The sequence below is a fragment of the Phytophthora sojae genome, assembly GCF_000149755.1.
Source record: "Phytophthora sojae unplaced genomic scaffold PHYSOscaffold_3, whole genome shotgun sequence".
NCBI classification, from domain to species: Eukaryota; Oomycota; class Peronosporomycetes; order Peronosporales; family Peronosporaceae; genus Phytophthora; species Phytophthora sojae.
In genome coordinates this window covers 10,131,983-10,154,173 of record NW_009258117.1, presented here as the reverse complement: position 1 = coordinate 10,154,173, position 22,191 = coordinate 10,131,983, and the positions used below count along the sequence as shown (strand labels likewise).

Genomic DNA, 22,191 nt, shown 5'->3' with positions numbered 1-22,191 from the left:
GTTTCGTGTTCCTTGAATCGACTTGCTCGGAAGGCCGAAGAATGGAGAATGGATGAACCCTCAAAGTGTGCGGGGCTTGCGTAGGGGAAGGCATAAGATCACTCCATCGTGATGTGCAGTGGATGTTTTCATCAACAATGTCCGGTGAGACCGAGGCGGACCTTGCAGACGTGGACGACGAAGCAGTTCAGGGGGTGACATTTGAGTTACGCTTGCTATACGGTACCTAGTTGCATTACGGGCTGGTGACCTTGGCCAGCCACTTGGACAGGATGGAGTTGACGGCCTCGGGCTGTTCGAAGAGGACCCAGTGACCGGCGTCCTCGACCAGCTCCATCTCCAGGTTCGGGATCACTTGCGGCATGGTCTTGGCCATCTCCGGCTTGAGCACGGGGTCGTCCGCCGCTCCGATGAAGAGTGCCGGGTGCTCGATCGTGCCCGGGAGGTCCTTCTCCGTCTCGAAGTCGACCTTCTTGGTCGCGTAGACCCAGTTGGCGCTGGTGAATTTACTCTGCGCGTACTGGTCCACGTAGAACTGCAGCTCGTCCTCCGACAGCATCGACGAGCGCTCCCTGAACATCAAGTGGTCCACGTCCTTGTCGATGACCTGCAGGAACTCGTGCAGCGGCAGCGCCTCCTCCTTGGGACCGTACTCGGACTTGCGCCGAAAGATGGCGGTCGCTAGACGGCGCGGGGACGCGTCCAACGCCTTGCCGGAGTTCTTGGCGTCCGCTAGGAAGAGCTGATACTTGAACTGGGGCACGAACTTGCACATGTCCTCGAGCGACACGTACTGCTTACGAGGCGGCACGAAAGGAGTGCACACGCCGCACACAGCCAGCACGCGCTCGGGATGGTACAGACTGAATCTCCAGGCGTTCAGACCACCCCAGTCATGGCCCGCGATCACCGCCTTCTCGATCTTGAGCGCGTCTGAAGCGAGTAAACCGTTAGAATGGGTCTACACACAATGCAACGGAAGTTCTGCGTAGCGTACCGAGCAAGGCAACGATGTCATTCGATATGTTCTTGGTGCCGTAGGCCTCCAGCTGCTGCGGCGTCGAGCTCTGGCCGAAGCCGCGCACATCAGGGACAATCAAGCGGTACGTCGGTGACAGCGCTTGGATTTGGTACTGCGGCAAGCAAAACGTTGGTCAGCTAACTCACAGATCCAGCAAAGGCTGCAGGCCCGCAACTTACCCGCCATCCGAACCAGAGGTCGGGCCAACCGTGCAGCATGACGACGGGAGGGCCATCCCGTGGACCGACGTCCACGTAATGAACCTTGATGCCTTCGGGCGTGGTGATGGAGTGGTGCGGCCACTGCTGCCACACGGACGAGTCCATGTGCGTACGCGCTGTCGCCATCTTGACTTGACTTGCAGGAGACTTGGAAAGTTGTTGAATGAGCTCGTCGAAGCTGATCAATTTTGACTCGGGAGCTTGTGGGGGCCGGAGGCTGGGAAAGTTACATGAGATTGTGATCATCGGGATGTCGGGCACCAGCTGGATAGACAATGCGGTGGAGCATTTCAGAGGTCAGCTAATCAACACCACGGGCATGAAAAACTGTAAATCTAATCAGTTCAATGTCATTGACCGTGAAGTTCTCACGACGGGGTGATTCGCTGACACTTTGGGGCATTCGCGACACGGAATGCAATCCATTGACCAGTCCATTTTACTCGTCCAAACACTGACGAAAGACGTCTTACAGCTTCGCGCTGGGGTTGCTATCCTGGATACTGGCAGCAATCTTGGCCAGCCACTCGGACAGGATTGCGTTCACCTCTTCCTTCTGCTCCCAAAGCACCCAGTGGCCTGCATCCTGGATCACTCTCGTCTCCAGGTTCGGCACCACCTTGGCCATGCCTCGTGCCATTTCGGGCTTGAGCACCGCGTCCTTAGCCGCGCCAATGAACAGCGCCCGGTGCTTGACCACTCGGGGCAGCTGCAGCTCGTTCTCAAAGTCGATCTTGCCCGTGGCGTAGGTCTGGCACGTACTGGCGAACTTGCTGCTTGAGTACTGCTGGATATAGTACTCCAGCTCGGCCTCAGAGAGCAGCGTCGAGCGTTGGGTAAACACCGGGTGGTCCACATCCGAGTCGACGGCCATGAGCGTCTTCCGCAGGGACATGCGAGTCTCTCGAGGCCCCATTTCCGACGGCTTGCGGAACATGGCAGTGAACAGCCGACGAGGCGAGGCGTCCAGCACTTTTCCGGAGACGGCGGTGTTGGCCAGGAACTGCTGGTACTTGAACTGAGGCACCATCTCCACCACCTTCTCCAGCGACAGATACGTCTTCCTCGGTGGGTCGTACGGTGTGCACACTGCACAGAGAGCGATGACCCTCTCGGGATAATAGAGGCCGAACCTCCAGATGTGGCGGCCACCCCAGTCGTGGCCGATGAACACAGCCTTGTCGATCTTCAGCTCGTCTGCAATGGCGCAAGGACACACAGGAGTCACTCAATTCATTCGATGCAACCAAGCAAACGGCACTGAGAGCATAATACTTACTCAGTAGCGCCACCAGGTCGTTGCAGATGTTCTTGGCTCCGTAGGCCTCGGTATTGGGCGGCGTCGAGCTTTGACCGAAGCCGCGGACATCTGCACATTGCGAGTAAGTCGATTTAATAAGTGCCACGCTGTTGAACTCATATTGAAGCTGCTGCACCTGGCACGATGAGTCGGTACTTGGGGCTGAGGGCTTGGATCTGGTGCTGCGCGCGCGTTGCAAGCAAAGATAAATGTTGTTTTCAGATTTTGAGCTCCAGTTTTAACTGGAAGGGGAACGTACCCGCCAGCCGAACCAGAGGTCGGGCCACCCGTGCACCATCACGACGGGGAGTCCGTCCTTAGGCCCCACGTCCACGAAGTGCACGCGGAGTCCCTCGGGCGTCTGCACGAAGGCGTGCGGCCATCGCTCCCACTCACTCGGCTCCATGGTGGTGGTCAAAAGTGGCTGGGCTTCAAGATCGATTCGTCAACTTGGGTTTTGTGTGCGCCACATATTAAAATAACCCCACGAAAGGAATATTCATCGCGGTAACGTAAATTTTCAATTTGCCGCGATGAACATTCCTTCACTGCTCGACGTTCTCAATGCGCTTCTACCGATACCTGGTACAGTACTGTAGAGTACGTTCGTGTATCCTCGGCGAAGAGAGGACGAGAGGCGGCTTCTTTTTTTAGCACATGCTCATACATCTACCGGAACATGCTTCAACGTTTTGTTGTCTTCGACGCTCTCTACGCCAACCCCAAGCACTTCGCTCCGGATGCCAAGAAGATGGCGGCACTGTCGACGGGCATCACGGTCGAGTATGTCACCCACGAGAACGAGGTCAAAGTCGACGGTGCACCGGAAGAGCGAGTGATCCTCATCACGGGCTTCATGACCATCAAGGAGGCTTGGACGCCGCTGATCGACATGCTGCTGCACAAGTGGAGCGGCGCTGTCGACGGCAAGCGCGACGTGAAGCTCGTGAGCTTCGACAACCGCGGAGTGGGCGGGTCGGACGTGGAGTCTCGTTACTGCAACGGAAGCACAATCAAACGAAAGTATCTCCGTTGCTTCAGCACCTGTTGGGCAACGGAATGCTTAATGTAATAGAGTAGCAATTTCGAGTGTATTATTGGTTAGTTGGTTGTGAAGAACACAAAAGACAAGAAGCAGAGGCAAAGACGACCAACAGACACGTCGACGCCACCAAGACTAGCAACAGCAAGACTGCCCGCGGCACCAAGTGCAGCAGCCCAACTGGTCAGCAGCGCAGAGGAGGAACCAACGCCGGCGTCGGGATGCCCAGGCCTACAGTAGCAACAGACACGCCGACTGGATGAAGGTCAGCACCGGCACCAACACCACGCTCAACACGAGTTCCAGTAGCCGAAGCCAGTACTTGTAAGGCCACTGTCGGCAGAAGCACCAAGTTTAGCAGTAAAATTACGTGTAGTACGCAGACAAGTGCCGCACCTGAATGAGCAACACCTACGTTGAGTCAGGGTGGCCATAAATGCGCTCGCCATCAGCCGAATCCCCAAGGCCTGGATAAGCAAGATCCAAGCCGATACTGTGACCTTCATCACTAGACGGCTGACGAAAGGGAAAATTGCATGCAGCGAGACCGGATGAAGCTGTGAGTCCGGCTTCACGAGGCAAAAGTACCAAGCAGACGCATGTCCACACTGCGTGAATACAAAAATACGCGTGTAAAGCCCGCAAATATGCTAAAAAAAAATGTATAGTTTACTCCTGTAAAGTTAAACCCATGCACCAAAGTCTTCTTTGATCTTCTTCTTGATCGTCTCGGCTACTGGCTCACTACTTCGCTCCTTCGTTTGGCACAGTAGCAACCACACAATGCGAAGGCGCACCAAGCAAACGTATTCCGTCGAAATAGCTTCTCCAAGAGACTGAAAGCAATTTGGAACGTGTATGATCGAGTGCACTTGTGCTACTACAAGCGCTCCACAGCAGAGAGTCCCTGGCGGTTGACGAGGCCCTGCCAACCAATTTTTTTCAACGGGAGGAAAAACCTGATGAGGGCGTGTATCTTCGTGCCACTTGCGGATAAATCGTAACAAACCATTTTCCCACTTTTGTTGCTCCATCACCTCCTTGTACTGCCCGCGACAAAAGGGTTCATAGAAGAATACATTTATCACCGGCGATACTGAATACTCCAGAACGACAACCATAACTCCCCAGTGGTTGTTTTCCAAATGTACGGGTAGGACGACGTACTTGACTGAGGCTATGTCAACAGGACTGCTGCTGCGTGAGGCGTGCTCCGCCACAGGGCTGGGCGGGAATCCCAGCGTGAATACAAAGGTGCTCAACACTACAGCAGAATCGGGAACTCCATCACATACAGCCTGACAGCAAGTATGAATTACTGGATCGTTCAACATCGCGTCTTGTGCTACGAAACCAATAATTTGAGCTAGAGAGATTGCCGAGCGACCAGACGGCAACGCGAAGAGGGTGTTCAGGGCTCGAGACTTCAATTTTTCAAGTACTTCAGCTGCACATTCGAGACTTCGTGTGCCTGGTGCGGTCATCCATCCAAAGTGTGCATCAATCTCACCAGCAAACAGGCCAATGTAGTCAAGGGGGAGAGCCTGGTTTGTGCTTCCCCAACTGCGTCCTACCCATTGTATATCTCATTCCCAGGCACCACATTGTTGTTTTAAACTGTGGAACTCTTGCAGTGTGCGGACGAAAGTTCCACAGAAGCTCGGAAAGTCAGAGTTATCGTTAACACTAGTTCATCTTTCAAATCGTCGTGAGCGAGACTCTTTTTAGGCGTAGACTGAGCGCTCGATTCCCGCCGATAGTCCTCCATGACAGAGATCATTTTAGATACTAGTGTAGCGGGAACGACAAAATTGTGTGTAGGCTTCCGGACGTGCCCATTTCCGCTCACACCGAGGAATACGGTGTGCCACTTCTTCTAATTTGACTGGGTACGTATCTAGTACACGAACCGCTCTCGACAGCATCGATGATCGGGACCACATTATAACGTCACGGACGCTCACGTCTACTTCTGTACGCGACACGATGACAGCTGTACGCGATGTCGACGTACCAAAAGTACTTTGTGTCCGCGTAGTTCTGGTTGTGTTGCGTTTTTTCTTCGGAAATTTTAGCGTCTCCACTGCAACCTCTCGTTCTCTACGCATTCCCACGGCAGAAAATGATTTTTATTCTGTTTTTTTTTGTAGAGGAGACTTCGGCTGTATACTCGGTTGCTGACATTCACTTAGAGTTTCTCTAGTCGTCTGAATTGTTGATACTTGAGATCGAATACTGTCCGCCCACTGCTTGGTTTCGTCGACGCCTTCTTGTAACACATCAATTGTAGTACCAACTTCGGCTTCAACAAGACTGTCACAACTATCACTGTCCGAGGAATCGTTGGGATTTCTATCTTCTACGTTGTGAACCGAGTTTTTCACAGAGGGCTGGGACGATAAGTGCTGACCGACGACCTCTTTCCACGTTTCTAATTCTGCGCAAAACTTCGCTGTAGGCAACTCAGACAAATTCTGTAAAAGAGGTTCGAATACACGTCCAGCGTATCGATACTTCTCGTTGGACGCGAGGACCACCATATCAGCTCGTTCGTGGCGTTTAATCTTTAAGTACTGCACTTTGGGCCTCTTGGATTTTTTGCGTTTAACGGAGGGAGCTGCTTCGTCGTTGGTGCTGGGATTCTGCACCGAGTCTGGCTCTCTGTACTCAAAATGCTGGTGATCAGGACCTTGGGTATCTGTTCCGTGCTCGATTGTAGATTCGGCCTCGATAAGGGATGCTGCAACGCTAGCGTACTGCCGAACTACGCGTAAAACCTTAACCGTATCGCGCAGTACTTCCTGGACGTGAGTTGCATGATTCATGCACCAACGTTGGTGGACCACCGACGGAGGCAAGAAGTCAAACTTTTGACCGTTTTGAGCAATCAGCATGATATGCTTGCACGGCAAGTTTGTGCTACTGTAGAAGTTGCATGTACACGTCCAGTCCAGGTCGTTGACAGTGTGTGAAGACCAAGCCGAGGATATTTTCCAATTCCAGGGACATCTTTTATCCGGAATCTCAGGAGTCGTGTGGCGGAGGCGCGTGTTGAATTGCACATACTGCTCTATGACCACTGCCAAAGTGTAATCACTCAGTTTTCCCGTAATTTGACGCAGGAATTGCGGAATCAATTCTGGCATTCTTGAGCGCGATACGTGGAGACCAAGAGAGGAGGAAAGTTGTCGGAAAACCGCAACCTGATGACCCAAGATTCCGGCGATTGCCTTGTCGATCCTTGGTTTGTGTCCTAGTAGAATTTTCAACTGGTTCCAGTTCGATTCGAGACGGTTGGTGGTAGTGTTACCAGCGGAAAAAACAAGACCTCATGCATGGTTTGCCCACATTTCACGACATGACCCCCAGTTCCTATCAAAGTAGGCGAGAATTTTTGGGCACTCTCTCTTGCAGAAGTTTGCAAACGCATCGTACGCCGTCGTATACAGCGATTTGGTGGGACTAGTTACCGCAAAACATAACACAGGTATGTCAGTATTTTCAATATATATGGTGTTTGTACGCATGCTTCGTACCTGAACATCATTCTTCTGAAAAGCTTTATGATTTCATCTCTTTGGCCAACTTTGACGTTGTATTTTCGCTTTTGCAGGAGCTTCTTCCAATAGGTGATAGCATGGAACTGGCACAAAATAACTTTCGCCGACGGAAAGCACATCTCCAAAGATTTCCACTCCGTGAAATCTTTATCTATAACGAACGTCCTTATCTTCTCCCACGAAGGATTCTTCTCCTTGAAAAAATCCAGAACACGAATCATGGTTCGTTTTTTCTCGTTCAGCGCCAGAAAGTCAACAACAGGGATCCCGCGACCGCTCGGACATGTGACTAGAAGTGACCCTACGTGCACATTAAACTATGAGTACTGTACAAAATATCATCTCAGTGCAAAGTACTTACCCAGATGATACCCGAGATTATTCGTGCCATGAGTCCAGTCCATCAGAAGGCAGTCGCCCCACTCTTGAAAACACTTCTTTTGAGCAGCGCTCTGCATTATTATCCCACAAATGATGCCGTGTTGATCTTGCAGTACTGTTGCATCGTTTCCTTCTGTCTTCACAAACTCTTGTAACATGCGTCGAACACGAGACTCCGCGCTATTTTTCCCTTCAATTTTCCGTATAATGTTTCTGGATTGCTGAGGTGTTATGTTTTTCCCTGCATACGTCAATTTGTAAGTAAAACTTGAAGCATAAAAAATCCAAAGATTCGACGAACCTAGCGTTTCGGAGAGAAATGCTGTAACATGCTTTGCACTAGCGCGCACGTCCAGCATTTTGGCAACGTCATCAACAGCATCGGGTCGTTCTTCAACAATTGCGCTAGCAGAAAAATATAGATCTGACACTGCGTCGTTCGTCGGGTGGTTGTGTGTGAATGTCTGTAAGAAAATAAGATACGACACATTTATCAGTACCTCTAATGTAAGAAAACAAACGTGGTTGGCACCCACGTAAACTGCTAAGCTTGTTAACACTACAGACTCAAATTCCGCTGGAATCGCTACGCAGAACACGCAGTGTTTTGGCCGACCCGCTGTTTATGAAACATCATCGTTGGCAGGTGTAGACTTTATCCACTTGAGCCTTGAGGGCTTGATTGGTGGCCACGCGGGGATGGTTTTCTGACACGATTGATAGTTCGCTTCTTTCTCCTATCGATTTCTTCTCGATCGCGCGGGGGAATTTCCTTCAGTAACATCCCGTATCCAGCTATCCGAGCCGATCGGGATCGATCTTCTACAAGCTGCGCTCCCTTGCCCGAGGCAGCAAACTGGACTCCATAGAAACTGAAGGAGTGTTACTTGACTTTTTTTTCTACTCGGGAGATGGAACTCTGAACTACTCTAGGTATACAGCACGGCACTATCCAAACAGAGCTGCTTCCATGGTTTCCTCGATTAATGAGCTATTTGTGGGAGTCTGGCGGACGTGATGTGTGATGCGGCAAAGCGCCGATCGATAAGGAGTAAGCATGATGACAACACTGTCAGTCCTGCAACGGAATTACAATTCGACGATATTTTCATCCGTTGCTTGAGCCATAAACGGAACAATATAACAATAATGTGTACGAAACATAACGAACATAAATGAATTACGAATATAATAATTAATTTTAGTAGTATTGTAACAGTCACTGTGAGTTCAATTTTAATTTTTTATATTACAGCAGGGCTTCGCGCTAAGCTGCTGTAGTTGTCACCTTATAATAGGGCTACGCTTTGGTTGAGACAGCACAAGAGTGGGTTACATGCATTAATAGGAGGATGGAACGACAAGCGTATATACAAATTATGGGATACGATGTCAATACTGCCCATTATAGCACCCTCGCAGTAGGCCGTCACAACACAGGTCGTTGAGATCCAGCTCCGATGGTCCCGGTTCAGAGTCGAGTACTCCAGTATCTAGGGTGCGCGTAGTACAATGTAGTAGCTTCAGAATTCATATATGTTTATGGAAACAAGTTAGTGCGGTTGTATAGTACATTTTTGCGCAATTACCACGGTCACCTATGCAGTCCGAGAAAGAATCGGAGTGGCTGTGTCCTTCATGACATTCCGTACTAGTATTCCCCATCACAGCTACTGCTAATAACGAAGACGGTTGCGACGCATTCTATAACCAGCCTTTCAACGAGCGGTATAATGTTCGCCATCACATCGTATACGACTGATGTCACTTTTGAAATGAATTAAGCGTTGGATTGGTAAGCGCGGTGACGTACCACAAGGCATCAACGGGAGGGTATCCACGGCGCGGCGGTGTCTCATGTGCGCTGACTCACTAACGGACGGCATGCTTCTCAACAACAGTGCGCTCCGATGATCGGTGGCGGAGGCGGTTATTTTGGCAGGACTCCTTACTTACCCACGCGGTGGCGGGGCTTGTCTGCGTAATGACAATTTGTTAGGACGTGCGCCAGGTAAACCTTGAATACTTGTTATCACTTGGAACAACCAAGTGTACCATGAAAAATATATGTAACTTAAGGCATTGTGTATCCAGACATGGTTTGTGTAACCTGCCTCACTTACACCATAGAGGTGCGATTCGAAATACTACGGTAGTTTTCCCCACTTCGCAGACTACATCTGATTAGTAAGTGTACGGTAACGGTTGTCATGAGAGTCTCGTTACTGCAACGGAAGCACAATCAAACGAAAGTATCTCCGTTGCTTCAGCACCTGTTGGGCAACGGAATGCTTAATGTAATAGAGTAGCAATTTCGAGTGTATTATTGGTTAGTTGGTTGTGAAGAACACAAAAGACAAGAAGCAGAGGCAAAGACGACCAACAGACACGTCGACGCCACCAAGACTAGCAACAGCAAGACTGCCCGCGGCACCAAGTGCAGCAGCCCAACTGGTCAGCAGCGCAGAGGAGGAACCAACGCCGGCGTCGGGATGCCCAGGCCTACAGTAGCAACAGACACGCCGACTGGATGAAGGTCAGCACCGGCACCAACACCACGCTCAACACGAGTTCCAGTAGCCGAAGCCAGTACTTGTAAGGCCACTGTCGGCAGAAGCACCAAGTTTAGCAGTAAATTACGTGTAGTACGCAGACAAGTGCCGCACCTGAATGAGCAACACCTACGTTGAGCCAGGGTGGCCATAAATGCGCTCGCCATCAGCCGAATCCCCAAGGCCTGGATAAGCAAGATCCAAGCCGATACTGTGACCTTCATCACTAGACGGCTGACGAAAGGGAAAATTGCATGCAGCGAGACCGGATGAAGCTGTGAGTCCGGCTTCACGAGGCAAAAGTACCAAGCAGACGCATGTCCACACTGCGTGAATACAAAAACACGCGTGTAAAGCCCGCAAATATGCTAAAAAAAAATGTATAGTTTACTCCTGTAAAGTTAAACCCATGCACCAAAGTCTTCTTTGATCTTCTTCTTGATCGTCTCGGCTACTGGCTCACTACTTCGCTCCTTCGTTTGGCACAGTAGCAACCACACAATGCGAAGGCGCACCAAGCAAACGTATTCCGTCGAAATAGCTTCTCCAAGAGACTGAAAGCAATTTGGAACGTGTATGATCGAGTGCACTTGTGCTACTACAAGCGCTCCACAGCAGAGAGTCCCTGGCGGTTGACGAGGCCCTGCCAACCAATTTTTTTCAACGGGAGGAAAAACCTGATGAGGGCGTGTATCTTCGTGCCACTTGCGGATAAATCGTAACAAACCATTTTCCCACTTTTGTTGCTCCATCACCTCCTTGTACTGCCCGCGACAAAAGGGTTCATAGAAGAATACATTTATCACCGGCGATACTGAATACTCCAGAACGACAACCATAACTCCCCAGTGGTTGTTTTCCAAATGTACGGGTAGGACGACGTACTTGACTGAGGCTATGTCAACAGGACTGCTGCTGCGTGAGGCGTGCTCCGCCACAGGGCTGGGCGGGAATCCCAGCGTGAATACAAAGGTGCTCAACACTACAGCAGAATCGGGAACTCCATCACATACAGCCTGACAGCAAGTATGAATTACTGGATCGTTCAACATCGCGTCTTGTGCTACGAAACCAATAATTTGAGCTAGAGAGATTGCCGAGCGACCAGACGGCAACACGAAGAGGGTGTTCAGGGCTCGAGACTTCAATTTTTCAAGTACTTCAGCTGCACATTCGAGACTTCGTGTGCCTGGTGCGGTCATCCATCCAAAGTGTGCATCAATCTCACCAGCAAACAGGCCAATGTAGTCAAGGGGGAGAGCCTGGTTTGTGCTTCCCCAACTGCGTCCTACCCATTGTATATCTCATTCCCAGGCACCACATTGTTGTTTTAAACTGTGGAACTCTTGCAGTGTGCGGACGAAAGTTCCACAGAAGCTCGGAAAGTCAGAGTTATCGTTAACACTAGTTCATCTTTCAAATCGTCGTGAGCGAGACTCTTTTTAGGCGTAGACTGAGCGCTCGATTCCCGCCGATAGTCCTCCATGACAGAGATCATTTTAGATACTAGTGTAGCGGGAACGACAAAATTGTGTGTAGGCTTCCGGACGTGCCCATTTCCGCTCACACCGAGGAATACGGTGTGCCACTTCTTCTAATTTGACTGGGTACGTATCTAGTACACGAACCGCTCTCGACAGCATCGATGATCGGGACCACATTATAACGTCACGGACGCTCACGTCTACTTCTGTACGCGACACGATGACAGCTGTACGCGATGTCGACGTACCAAAAGTACTTTGTGTCCGCGTAGTTCTGGTTGTGTTGCGTTTTTTCTTCGGAAATTTTAGCGTCTCCACTGCAACCTCTCGTTCTCTACGCATTCCCACGGCAGAAAATGATTTTTCTTCTGTTTTTTTTTGTAGAGGAGACTTCGGCTGTATACTCGGTTGCTGACATTCACTTAGAGTTTCTCTAGTCGTCTGAATTGTTGATACTTGAGATCGAATACTGTCCGCCCACTGCTTGGTTTCGTCGACGCCTTCTTGTAACACATCAATTGTAGTACCAACTTCGGCTTCAACAAGACTGTCACAACTATCACTGTCCGAGGAATCGTTGGGATTTCTATCTTCTACGTTGTGAACCGAGTTTTTCACAGAGGGCTGGGACGATAAGTGCTGACCGACGACCTCTTTCCACGTTTCTAATTCTGCGCAAAACTTCGCTGTAGACAACTCAGACAAATTCTGTAAAAGAGGTTCGAATACACGTCCAGCGTATCGATACTTCTCGTTGGACGCGAGGACCACCATATCAGCTCGTTCGTGGCGTTTAATCTTTAAGTACTGCACTTTGGGCCTCTTGGATTTTTTGCGTTTAACGGAGGGAGCTGCTTCGTCGTTGGTGCTGGGATTCTGCACCGAGTCTGGCTCTCTGTACTCAAAATGCTGGTGATCAGGACCTTGGGTATCTGTTCCGTGCTCGATTGTAGATTCGGCCTCGATAAGGGATGCTGCAACGCTAGCGTACTGCCGAACTACGCGTAAAACCTTAACCGTATCGCGCAGTACTTCCTGGACGTGAGTTGCATGATTCATGCACCAACGTTGGTGGACCACCGACGGAGGCAAGAAGTCAAACTTTTGACCGTTTTGAGCAATCAGCATGATATGCTTGCACGGCAAGTTTGTGCTACTGTAGAAGTTGCATGTACACGTCCAGTCCAGGTCGTTGACAGTGTGTGAAGACCAAGCCGAGGATATTTTCCAATTCCAGGGACATCTTTTATCCGGAATCTCAGGAGTCGTGTGGCGGAGGCGCGTGTTGAATTGCACATACTGCTCTATGACCACTGCCAAAGTGTAATCACTCAGTTTTCCCGTAATTTGACGCAGGAATTGCGGAATCAATTCTGGCATTCTTGAGCGCGATACGTGGAGACCAAGAGAGGAGGAAAGTTGTCGGAAAACCGCAACCTGATGACCCAAGATTCCGGCGATTGCCTTGTCGATCCTTGGTTTGTGTCCTAGTAGAATTTTCAACTGGTTCCAGTTCGATTCGAGACGGTTGGTGGTAGTGTTACCAGCGGAAAAAACAAGACCTCATGCATGGTTTGCCCACATTTCACGACATGACCCCCAGTTCCTATCAAAGTAGGCGAGAATTTTTGGGCACTCTCTCTTGCAGAAGTTTGCAAACGCATCGTACGCCGTCGTATACAGCGATTTGGTGGGACTAGTTACCGCAAAACATAACACAGGTATGTCAGTATTTTCAATATATATGGTGTTTGTACGCATGCTTCGTACCTGAACATCATTCTTCTGAAAAGCTTTATGATTTCATCTCTTTGGCCAACTTTGACGTTGTATTTTCGCTTTTGCAGGAGCTTCTTCCAATAGGTGATAGCATGGAACTGGCACAAAATAACTTTCGCCGACGGAAAGCACATCTCCAAAGATTTCCACTCCGTGAAATCTTTATCTATAACGAACGTCCTTATCTTCTCCCACGAAGGATTCTTCTCCTTGAAAAAATCCAGAACACGAATCATGGTTCGTTTTTTCTCGTTCAGCGCCAGAAAGTCAACAACAGGGATCCCGCGACCGCTCGGACATGTGACTAGAAGTGACCCTACGTGCACATTAAACTATGAGTACTGTACAAAATATCATCTCAGTGCAAAGTACTTACCCAGATGATACCCGAGATTATTCGTGCCATGAGTCCAGTCCATCAGAAGGCAGTCGCCCCACTCTTGAAAACACTTCTTTTGAGCAGCGCTCTGCATTATTATCCCACAAATGATGCCGTGTTGATCTTGCAGTACTGTTGCATCGTTTCCTTCTGTCTTCACAAACTCTTGTAACATGCGTCGAACACGAGACTCCGCGCTATTTTTCCCTTCAATTTTCCGTATAATGTTTCTGGATTGCTGAGGTGTTATGTTTTTCCCTGCATACGTCAATTTGTAAGTAAAACTTGAAGCATAAAAAATCCAAAGATTCGACGAACCTAGCGTTTCGGAGAGAAATGCTGTAACATGCTTTGCACTAGCGCGCACGTCCAGCATTTTGGCAACGTCATCAACAGCATCGGGTCGTTCTTCAACAATTGCGCTAGCAGAAAAATATAGATCTGACACTGCGTCGTTCGTCGGGTGGTTGTGTGTGAATGTCTGTAAGAAAATAAGATACGACACATTTATCAGTACCTCTAATGTAAGAAAACAAAACATGGCATCGCACCTCTTTGAGAATATATATTCCCCAAACTCCAGATACCTGCTCCACGGATGCTGTGAACCGGGCTTGGCAATCTGTGAAGCGGACATCGGTGTCGCGGACTTTCTTACCACGCGATTCCTGATAGCACCCATGGGTGCACCAAAAGTCGACGAATTTAAAAGCGAAGCGATCAGGAATTGGAGTAGCTCTCTTGTTTCTGTAAAATAGCCATAACATAAATCCACGATTAATTATTAAATACTGAACACATATCAAATAATACCAACACATACTCGTTGTGTTTCTTGGCCGACTTGGAGCTTCATCTGCGATATTTCAAATGAAACTGTTCTTCGTATCTCTTGGCGGCTGAAAACACTTGGTCCCAAGTGGTAAATGCCCGCGGGCTAAACTGGGGAACAATATTATCGATTGCGGTGAAGCCAGCAGCAATGTTCGCCTTTACTCGTGATGTTTTAGTTCGGCGCGAGGATGGCAGCCGATTTTGTTGCTTTGCATTGTTGGGTCCTCCGGGTTCTTCGAGTACTCGAGTGCCGCCCATCTACCACAGCGTAAGCATTAGACATGCAAGAGCACAGGCACTTAATGCGGACACCCACTGCGTACCTTACGTCTTACGTTCCGTTTGAGCTGTTAATGAGCGCCAGGCCGTCAAGCGCTAATGAACCCCCTGCGAGCGCAGTACACAGCATAATTCTTAGCACAGGAAGATCACACGCTCTTTACCAAACTTACCCAGCGTACAACTTGTCTTCCTCTCTGTAGATGAACCCCCTGCGAGCGCAGTGCACAGCGTAAGTCATAGCACGGGATGATCACACGCTCTTTACCTACCTTACCAGCGCACAACTTGTCTTCGTCTCCGTAGATGGTCGCCCGCCCGGTCAGTGCTGGAGAAACGCCCGCGAGCGCTGAGAGCTTGCTGCCATTACGCGCCTCTATTAATAGTAAACCACAAATGGATGGAGAGACAGTCTACATAATATAATTCTTAAGAGGTTTACATCAATACTAAAATCAAGTATTTATATTCCGTTGCGCAACGGAGCAACATATTGATTATAAAAGGTAGACTGTAGAAATAAAACAATAAATTTCTTTCTAGCTTCCGTTGCGCAACGGTACATACATAATTTTATAAAAACAAAACATACGACATCCCTTCCGTTGCGCAACGGAGGGGGTGCAATAGAAGTTTCACTCCCGTCATGTAGACCGAACTACTGCTAAGACCGATGCGTTGTGTCTGAGTAGCAACGTATTTGCTTAGGGTGTGTCCGCAGCATCTCTGATTTCAAACAGAGGGTTAGTTTTTCCTCTGGAAAGAGGTAACCCGCTGCATTGAGGATTCCTCTGGAAGCGTTTGCAGAACACACTGATTTCAATACGTTATACGCCAAAAACCACTGTAGAACATTGCGATGTTCTACAGTTTTGTTGCCTCTTCTGCTCGGTGCGCACCCACCCTGCTACGTGTGCATGGTTGACGTAAAATGTATATAACAAGTTACCTGTTGCAGAAGCTACACGACCAGGATCGCATCCGTCGTGCGACTGCAGAGCTCGGAGCCACCGGGTCACGTTTCTATGCTACCTCTTAGACACCGATATGCTCGAGGCACAGAAGGCTTTTAGGCTGTAGAGCGGCTGCCTGCAGCAGTTCAGCGCAAATGTTCGGTCTGACCGACCCTCCATCGTTTTCCTCGGCTGTCTTGGCCTCCTGTAGCGTTCACTATTGAGGTGGCGCACGCTTCAACGTCCAAGGAGGCTCAAGTCATAGCGGGAGCGGCTGCCGCAAGGGCATCGATGACCCCTTCCGTGGTTGGCACCCACGTAAACTGCTAAGCTTGTTAACACTACAGACTCAAATTCCGCTGGAATCGCTACGCAGAACACGCAGTGTTTTGGCCGACCCGCTGTTTATGAAACATCATCGTTGGCAGGTGTAGACTTTATCCACTTGAGCCTTGAGGGCTTGATTGGTGGCCACGCGGGGATGGTTTTCTGACACGATTGATAGTTCGCTTCTTTCTCCTATCGATTTCTTCTCGATCGCGCGGGGGAATTTCCTTCAGTAACATCCCGTATCCAGCTATCCGAGCCGATCGGGATCGATCTTCTACAAGCTGCGCTCCCTTGCCCGAGGCAGCAAACTGGACTCCATAGAAACTGAAGGAGTGTTACTTGACTTTTTTTTCTACTCGGGAGATGGAACTCTGAACTACTCTAGGTATACAGCACGGCACTATCCAAACAGAGCTGCTTCCATGGTTTCCTCGATTAATGAGCTATTTGTGGGAGTCTGGCGGACGTGATGTGTGATGCGGCAAAGCGCCGATCGATAAGGAGTAAGCATGATGACAACCGTTACCGTACACTTACTAATCAGATGTAGTCTGCGAAGTGGGGAAAACTACCGTAGTATTTCGAATCGCACCTCTATGGTGTAAGTGAGGCAGGTTACACAAACCATGTCTGGATACACAATGCCTTAAGTTACATATATTTTTCATGGTACACTTGGTTGTTCCAAGTGATAACAAGTATTCAAGGTTTACCTGGCGCACGTCCTAACAAATTGTCATTACGCAGACAAGCCCCGCCACCGCGTGGGTAAGTAAGGAGTCCTGCCAAAATAACCGCCTCCGCCACCGATCATCGGAGCGCACTGTTGTTGAGAAGCATGCCGTCCGTTAGTGAGTCAGCGCACATGAGACACCGCCGCGCCGTGGATACCCTCCCGTTGATGCCTTGTGGTACGTCACCGCGCTTACCAATCCAACGCTTAATTCATTTCAAAAGTGACATCAGTCGTATACGATGTGATGGCGAACATTATACCGCTCGTTGAAAGGCTGGTTATAGAATGCGTCGCAACCGTCTTCGTTATTAGCAGTAGCTGTGATGGGGAATACTAGTACGGAATGTCATGAAGGACACAGCCACTCCGATTCTTTCTCGGACTGCATAGGTGACCGTGGTAATTGCGCAAAAATGTACTATACAACCGCACTAACTTGTTTCCATAAACATATATGAATTCTGAAGCTACTACATTGTACTACGCGCACCCTAGATACTGGAGTACTCGACTCTGAACCGGGACCATCGGAGCTGGATCTCAACGACCTGTGTTGTGACGGCCTACTGCGAGGGTGCTATAATGGGCAGTATTGACATCGTATCCCATAATTTGTATATACGCTTGTCGTTCCATCCTCCTATTAATGCATGTAACCCACTCTTGTGCTGTCTCAACCAAAGCGTAGCCCTATTATAAGGTGACAACTACAGCAGCTTAGCGCGAAGCCCTGCTGTAATATAAAAAATTAAAATTGAACTCACATTGACTGTTACAATACTACTAAAATTAATTATTATATTCGTAATTCATTTATGTTCGTTATGTTTCGTACACATTATTGTTATATTGTTCCGTTTATGGCTCAAGCAACGGATGAAAATATCGTCGAATTGTAATTCCGTTGCAGGACTGACAGTGTCGGACGTGCCCTTGTGGCGTTATACTACCAGTGGAATGGCACAAGATGCGTTGGCATTGATGGATTATCTCAACTGGGAGTCTGCTCACGTGGTGGGAATCAGTATGGGCGGCATGATCTCGATGGAGCTAGCATTGGCAGCTCCAAAGCGAGTGAAGTCACTCACGCTAATTGTAACAACTCGAGGGAGGTTCGTTGAGGATCCTCGCTCCAAGGGACCCATGAAGGAGACCATGGATGCTACCGACCCCGATGCTGTCGCCAAGGCCCAGCTGAAGCTGCTCTACAGTGACGTTTACTTGGACCAGCCGATGTCTTTCGGGGACCAGACTAGGCGTCAAGTCGTGTTCGAGTATCTGGAGAAACGAGCCAAGGCACGGGTGAAGCCGGGTTTGCTCGGGACGATCAACCAATTTCTGGCTGTCCGTACGCACTGGATTTCGGATGAACGCCTTGCGGCCATCATCGATGCTGGCTTCCCGATTCTCCTGGTCGGAGGCGCTATGGACATCCTCATTCCGCCACGTGAAATGCAGGCACTGCGTCAGCACCTGAAAGGAGATCACGTGGAGACGCTTTTCTTTGAGCAAGGCGGGCACGGCATCATTCTCCAGTACCCGGAAGAAATCGCAGACAGTGTCACAGGGATGTTGCTGCGTTGCTAATGCTAAACTCTCATTTGACCTAACATCAAACTGAGAGCAACTAGTTAAAGGCAGCCACATACATTTGTCGGCGAATGTTGGTGCCGTAGCTAGTCACCGACGTCACGCACGACATTCAAACTATTAACAAGTGGAGATGACATCGTCTTTCTCCACCATGACATCATCGGGTCCCTCAACTTCTTCTCGGGGTCTACTTGCATGTTCATTTCTGAAACCGCAGCGATCTACGAACTTCCCTCCAGCAATGTGTGCCAAGCGCATTACGGCCACGACCAACACGATGGAGCGATCTGGGTTTCGTCTGCAGCGCCACTTAGAGGTCATCTATACGGCCCCATATCACTTCAACAGCAGTCACATTCGACGCGTCAGGGTCCACACGGGCATTATACTTGAGTTCGCTCTCCACCAACACCCGCTCGCGTGGAACCCGCCACCCGAAGATGAATTATCTGGAGAGGATGAAGTTCGAGTAGTGCTGGTGACAGGGTTCCTCAACACGAAAGAGACCTGGACGCCGCCGTTAGAGACGATGCTGCGCCAATGGGACGGACTGGAGACCGACAAGCGCCTGAGGATCCTGACATTTGACAATCGAGGTGTCGGCGGCTCTACCTCACCCATAGGGCCCTACACCACGCGTAACATGGCCGAAGACGCGCTCGCTCTGCTGGATCACGTCGGCTGGGAGCAGGTTCATGTTGTCGGATACAGCATGGGCGGAATGATCTCGCTCGAGCTGGCTCACATGACGCCCGAACGTATCAAGTCACTATCGTTACTTTGCACGACGCGAGGCCGGTACATCCCAGCTTGCAATGGAGTGCTCCCCATGACCAGGACACTCGATCACAGCGACGTTGACACAGAGACTCACAACCTGCTCGTGGTGCTGTATCCGCCCAAATTCCTTTCGCAGGAGATGGAGATCGAGTCGCGCAGCATCTACGAGGCGATGTTCGAGTGCCACAAGTACCTCGTGGAGAACCGAGAAGCCCCGCGGGTTTTTGGTTTCGTTGGTCAGGGGTCAGCCGTGCTCTCTCACATCGTCTCGGACGAACGTCTACGCGAAATCCGCGATCACGACTTCCCGATCCTTGTGCTTGGTGGGTCGAAAGACATGGTAATTCCAGCTCGAGAGACTCAAACACTCTACAACTTGCTGGCCAGTGACCATTCCAGGATGGTTGTGTACGAGGATGCAGGTCACGGAGCCTTCATCCAGTATCTCGACGAGGTTGCTGAGGATGTTATCAAGACGATTCAAGCTGCTGAATGTGCACATGAATAGGAACGGAGCCTTGAGCCTTGCATACACAAACTCACATGCCAATTACTTTGCCGTCACAGCAATCCGATGGTGTCCATTGCGATCCCCTTTCGACAAGCGTCTCGTTTGTTAGGTCCATGCCCAACACATGGCGCTCCTGCCAAGGTATTCGTCCACGACCGCCAACTGATCTTGCACTTCGCCACTTCGTCGCTGCGCCACGCACGCGCGGCAGCCTGCCTGCCTGCCTGCCTGCCTGCCGCCACCAAGGCCCTCGCAATAGGAGAGCACTACGAAATTGTCCGCGTCACAGTCACCATGAAGGTCCCGATGGAAATCCCGCTCATCGGGTCGCCGGGGTTCACCTCGGGTCGACACATGGAGGCGCTGCTCTCGACACCCAAGCACTTCGCGGGGGAGTACGTGCACACGGCTAACGTGGCGACAGGCATCAAGATGGAGTACATGCTGGAGACCAACGCGGATGCGAAGACCCCCGCGTGCCGGAATCTGCCTGAAGAGCGGTTGGTGCTGATCATGGGTTTCCTGCAGTTGAAGGAGCTGTGGGGGCCCGTGATCGACATGCTCATGAAGAAATGGGACGCCAAGAAGCAGGGCAGGAACTTGACCGTCTTGACCTTCGACAACCGCGGGGTGGGCGGCACCGACGCGCCGTTGGGGAGATACACGACCAGCCAAATGGCGGAGGACGCGCTGAGTCTGCTGGACCATCTCAGATGGAAATCAGCACACTTCGTCGGCATCAGGTGAGCTGTTGTAAACATTGTATAGAGCTAAGCGATATCATATCTGACACTGGAGTTTACACATCTTCTGCAGCATGGGCGGCATGATCTCCATCGAGTTGGCTTGTGCGGCCCCGGAGCGCGTGGAGTCGTTGTCGCTGTTGGTGAGCACTCGAGGCAGGTACATCCCCGATATGCGATCGATGATCCCATTGCTAGGCGCCATCTTCTCGCCCACGCAGACGGGAGTCGTCAAGAACACCGTGTCGCTCAACTACCCGCCCGACTTCCTCGACCGACCGGTCGGCGACCATCAGGACGTGCGCAGCGTGCTCGAGCGGCACTACTCGACGCTGCCGAACCGCCACAAGCCGGCGGGCTACAAGGCGCTGCTGTGCCAGGGCCTGGCCGTGCAGACCCACTACGTCTCGGACGAGCGGCTCGAGATCATCGCGCAGGCGGGCTTCCCCGTGCTGGTCGTCGGCAGCATGCAGGACATCCTGATCCCTCCGGAGGAGTCCGTCAAGCTGCTGCAGCTCCTGCCGGGCGACCAGGTGCGCGCCTTCTTCTTCAAGAACGGCGGCCACGGCATTGACACGCAGTTCGCCGAGGAGGTCGCCGACGGACTCGTGGAGACCGTGAAGCGGGCCCGACTCTGAGAGGCGATTGACAGATGGTCAAGACTGCAACTTGCCGCGAAATAGCCAAGTTGAAGTGAGTGTTCGAGTGTAATTGAATCTAAGCACCAGCTGTATTTCTGCGTGTCATCGTCGAGTGAGCAGCGCGGAGCGGAGTCCATGTGCATGTACTGCAGCCCTGGGCGTCGGACACTGAAGCCGACAGTGCAGCTGTGGCGCGGAGCAGGTGGTGCCAGTGTTGCAGTTTGCGTGACGCCACGTGGCCGATGTATCTCGATTTCTCGAAGGGATCCGCGCATGGACTCGCCCTGGTACACGCTTTCGCCGCGAAAATTTCAATATTCACTCGTGGGATTGATGGGGAGCAGCAGTGTTGCTACGGTATTTCGGTGCGGCCAATGCGCTCGGTTTCCTAGGTGTCGGTCCCGATGTTGCCGAGCCGGCGATAACAATGCGGAGCCTGTGGCGTTGCGGTGGATCGGCCAGCATGGGGCGCAGATTTCTGGACAGGTTAATGATTCGGACCGCGTTCGTCGAGCGCTGCGTCTATCTGCTCATCGGGATTGTGGTTGCATGGATTAGCCGTTTGTACCACAATTTCTGGGTAACGGTACGCATTAGAGATTCAAATTCAATGGATTTCCAGAGGTAATGTACGATACTAACGGCTCAATCATCGAAATAGAATGTGCAAGGTATCGGTTTCCAGCCATCAAGTGCGGTAACTCGCAGGAAGTCGGTTTTTTCATCGCATCTCCGCCAAAAAGCGGAATTCCTCACGTTCGCCTCAGTAGACAAAACGCGCGCAGGAGGGGAAGGCAGGCACTTCCATTTTTTCATCACACGGTCGCCCCACCACACTACACTGCAAACGCTCAATGAGGGAGAGCCAGCCGGCCACGCGCATGAGCATGTCGCTCATGAACCAGAGCGATCCGAACGGCCGCGAGCTGCGCCTGTGGCTGCTCTCGGCCACGACCCACCGCGGCGTGACGTACTACCGCATCGCGGGGCGCTTCACGTCCACGGGCCAGACGTGGGAGGTGAGCCACCGCTACTCGGAGTTCCTCAAGCTGCGCGACCAGCTCGTCAAGTT

At 50.8% G+C, this 22,191-nt stretch overlaps 6 protein-coding genes across 6 annotated transcripts; 4 read left to right on the top strand and 2 right to left on the bottom strand.

The window, feature by feature from the left end:
* Window positions 1-235: 235 nt before the first annotated feature.
* Window positions 236-1,368, bottom strand: PHYSODRAFT_314147 (hypothetical protein; the record flags this gene model as incomplete). Its single annotated transcript, XM_009526990.1, has 3 exons — window positions 236-933; window positions 998-1,133; window positions 1,201-1,368. The coding sequence occupies 3 exons, from the start codon at window positions 1,366-1,368 to the stop codon at window positions 236-238; spliced, it is 1,002 nt and encodes a 333-aa protein (XP_009525285.1).
* Window positions 1,369-1,711: 343 nt separating this feature from the next.
* PHYSODRAFT_558062 (hypothetical protein) lies at window positions 1,712-2,948 on the bottom strand (the record flags this gene model as incomplete). Its single annotated transcript, XM_009526989.1, has 4 exons — window positions 1,712-2,439; window positions 2,522-2,611; window positions 2,679-2,724; window positions 2,802-2,948. The coding sequence occupies 4 exons, from the start codon at window positions 2,946-2,948 to the stop codon at window positions 1,712-1,714; spliced, it is 1,011 nt and encodes a 336-aa protein (XP_009525284.1).
* A 273-nt stretch (window positions 2,949-3,221) lies between these two features.
* PHYSODRAFT_496026 (hypothetical protein) lies at window positions 3,222-18,438 on the top strand (the record flags this gene model as incomplete). The annotated part of the gene is made up of 2 exons (XM_009526988.1): window positions 3,222-3,534; window positions 17,771-18,438. The coding sequence occupies 2 exons, from the start codon at window positions 3,222-3,224 to the stop codon at window positions 18,436-18,438; spliced, it is 981 nt and encodes a 326-aa protein (XP_009525283.1).
* A 283-nt stretch (window positions 18,439-18,721) lies between these two features.
* On the top strand, window positions 18,722-19,732 carry PHYSODRAFT_314145 (hypothetical protein; the record flags this gene model as incomplete). The annotated part of the gene is made up of 1 exon (XM_009526987.1): window positions 18,722-19,732. The coding sequence occupies one exon, from the start codon at window positions 18,722-18,724 to the stop codon at window positions 19,730-19,732; it is 1,011 nt and encodes a 336-aa protein (XP_009525282.1).
* Window positions 19,733-20,017: 285 nt separating this feature from the next.
* PHYSODRAFT_558057 (hypothetical protein) lies at window positions 20,018-21,116 on the top strand (the record flags this gene model as incomplete). Its single annotated transcript, XM_009526986.1, has 2 exons — window positions 20,018-20,478; window positions 20,552-21,116. Exons 1-2 carry the CDS (start codon window positions 20,030-20,032, stop codon window positions 21,114-21,116), a joined length of 1,014 nt encoding a protein of 337 aa, XP_009525281.1. The 5' UTR covers window positions 20,018-20,029.
* An 857-nt stretch (window positions 21,117-21,973) lies between these two features.
* PHYSODRAFT_330329 (hypothetical protein) lies at window positions 21,974-22,183 on the top strand (the record flags this gene model as incomplete). Its single annotated transcript, XM_009526985.1, has 1 exon — window positions 21,974-22,183. A coding segment is annotated over one exon (210 nt), but the record flags the coding sequence as incomplete, so codon positions are not given.
* Window positions 22,184-22,191: the final 8 nt, after the last annotated feature.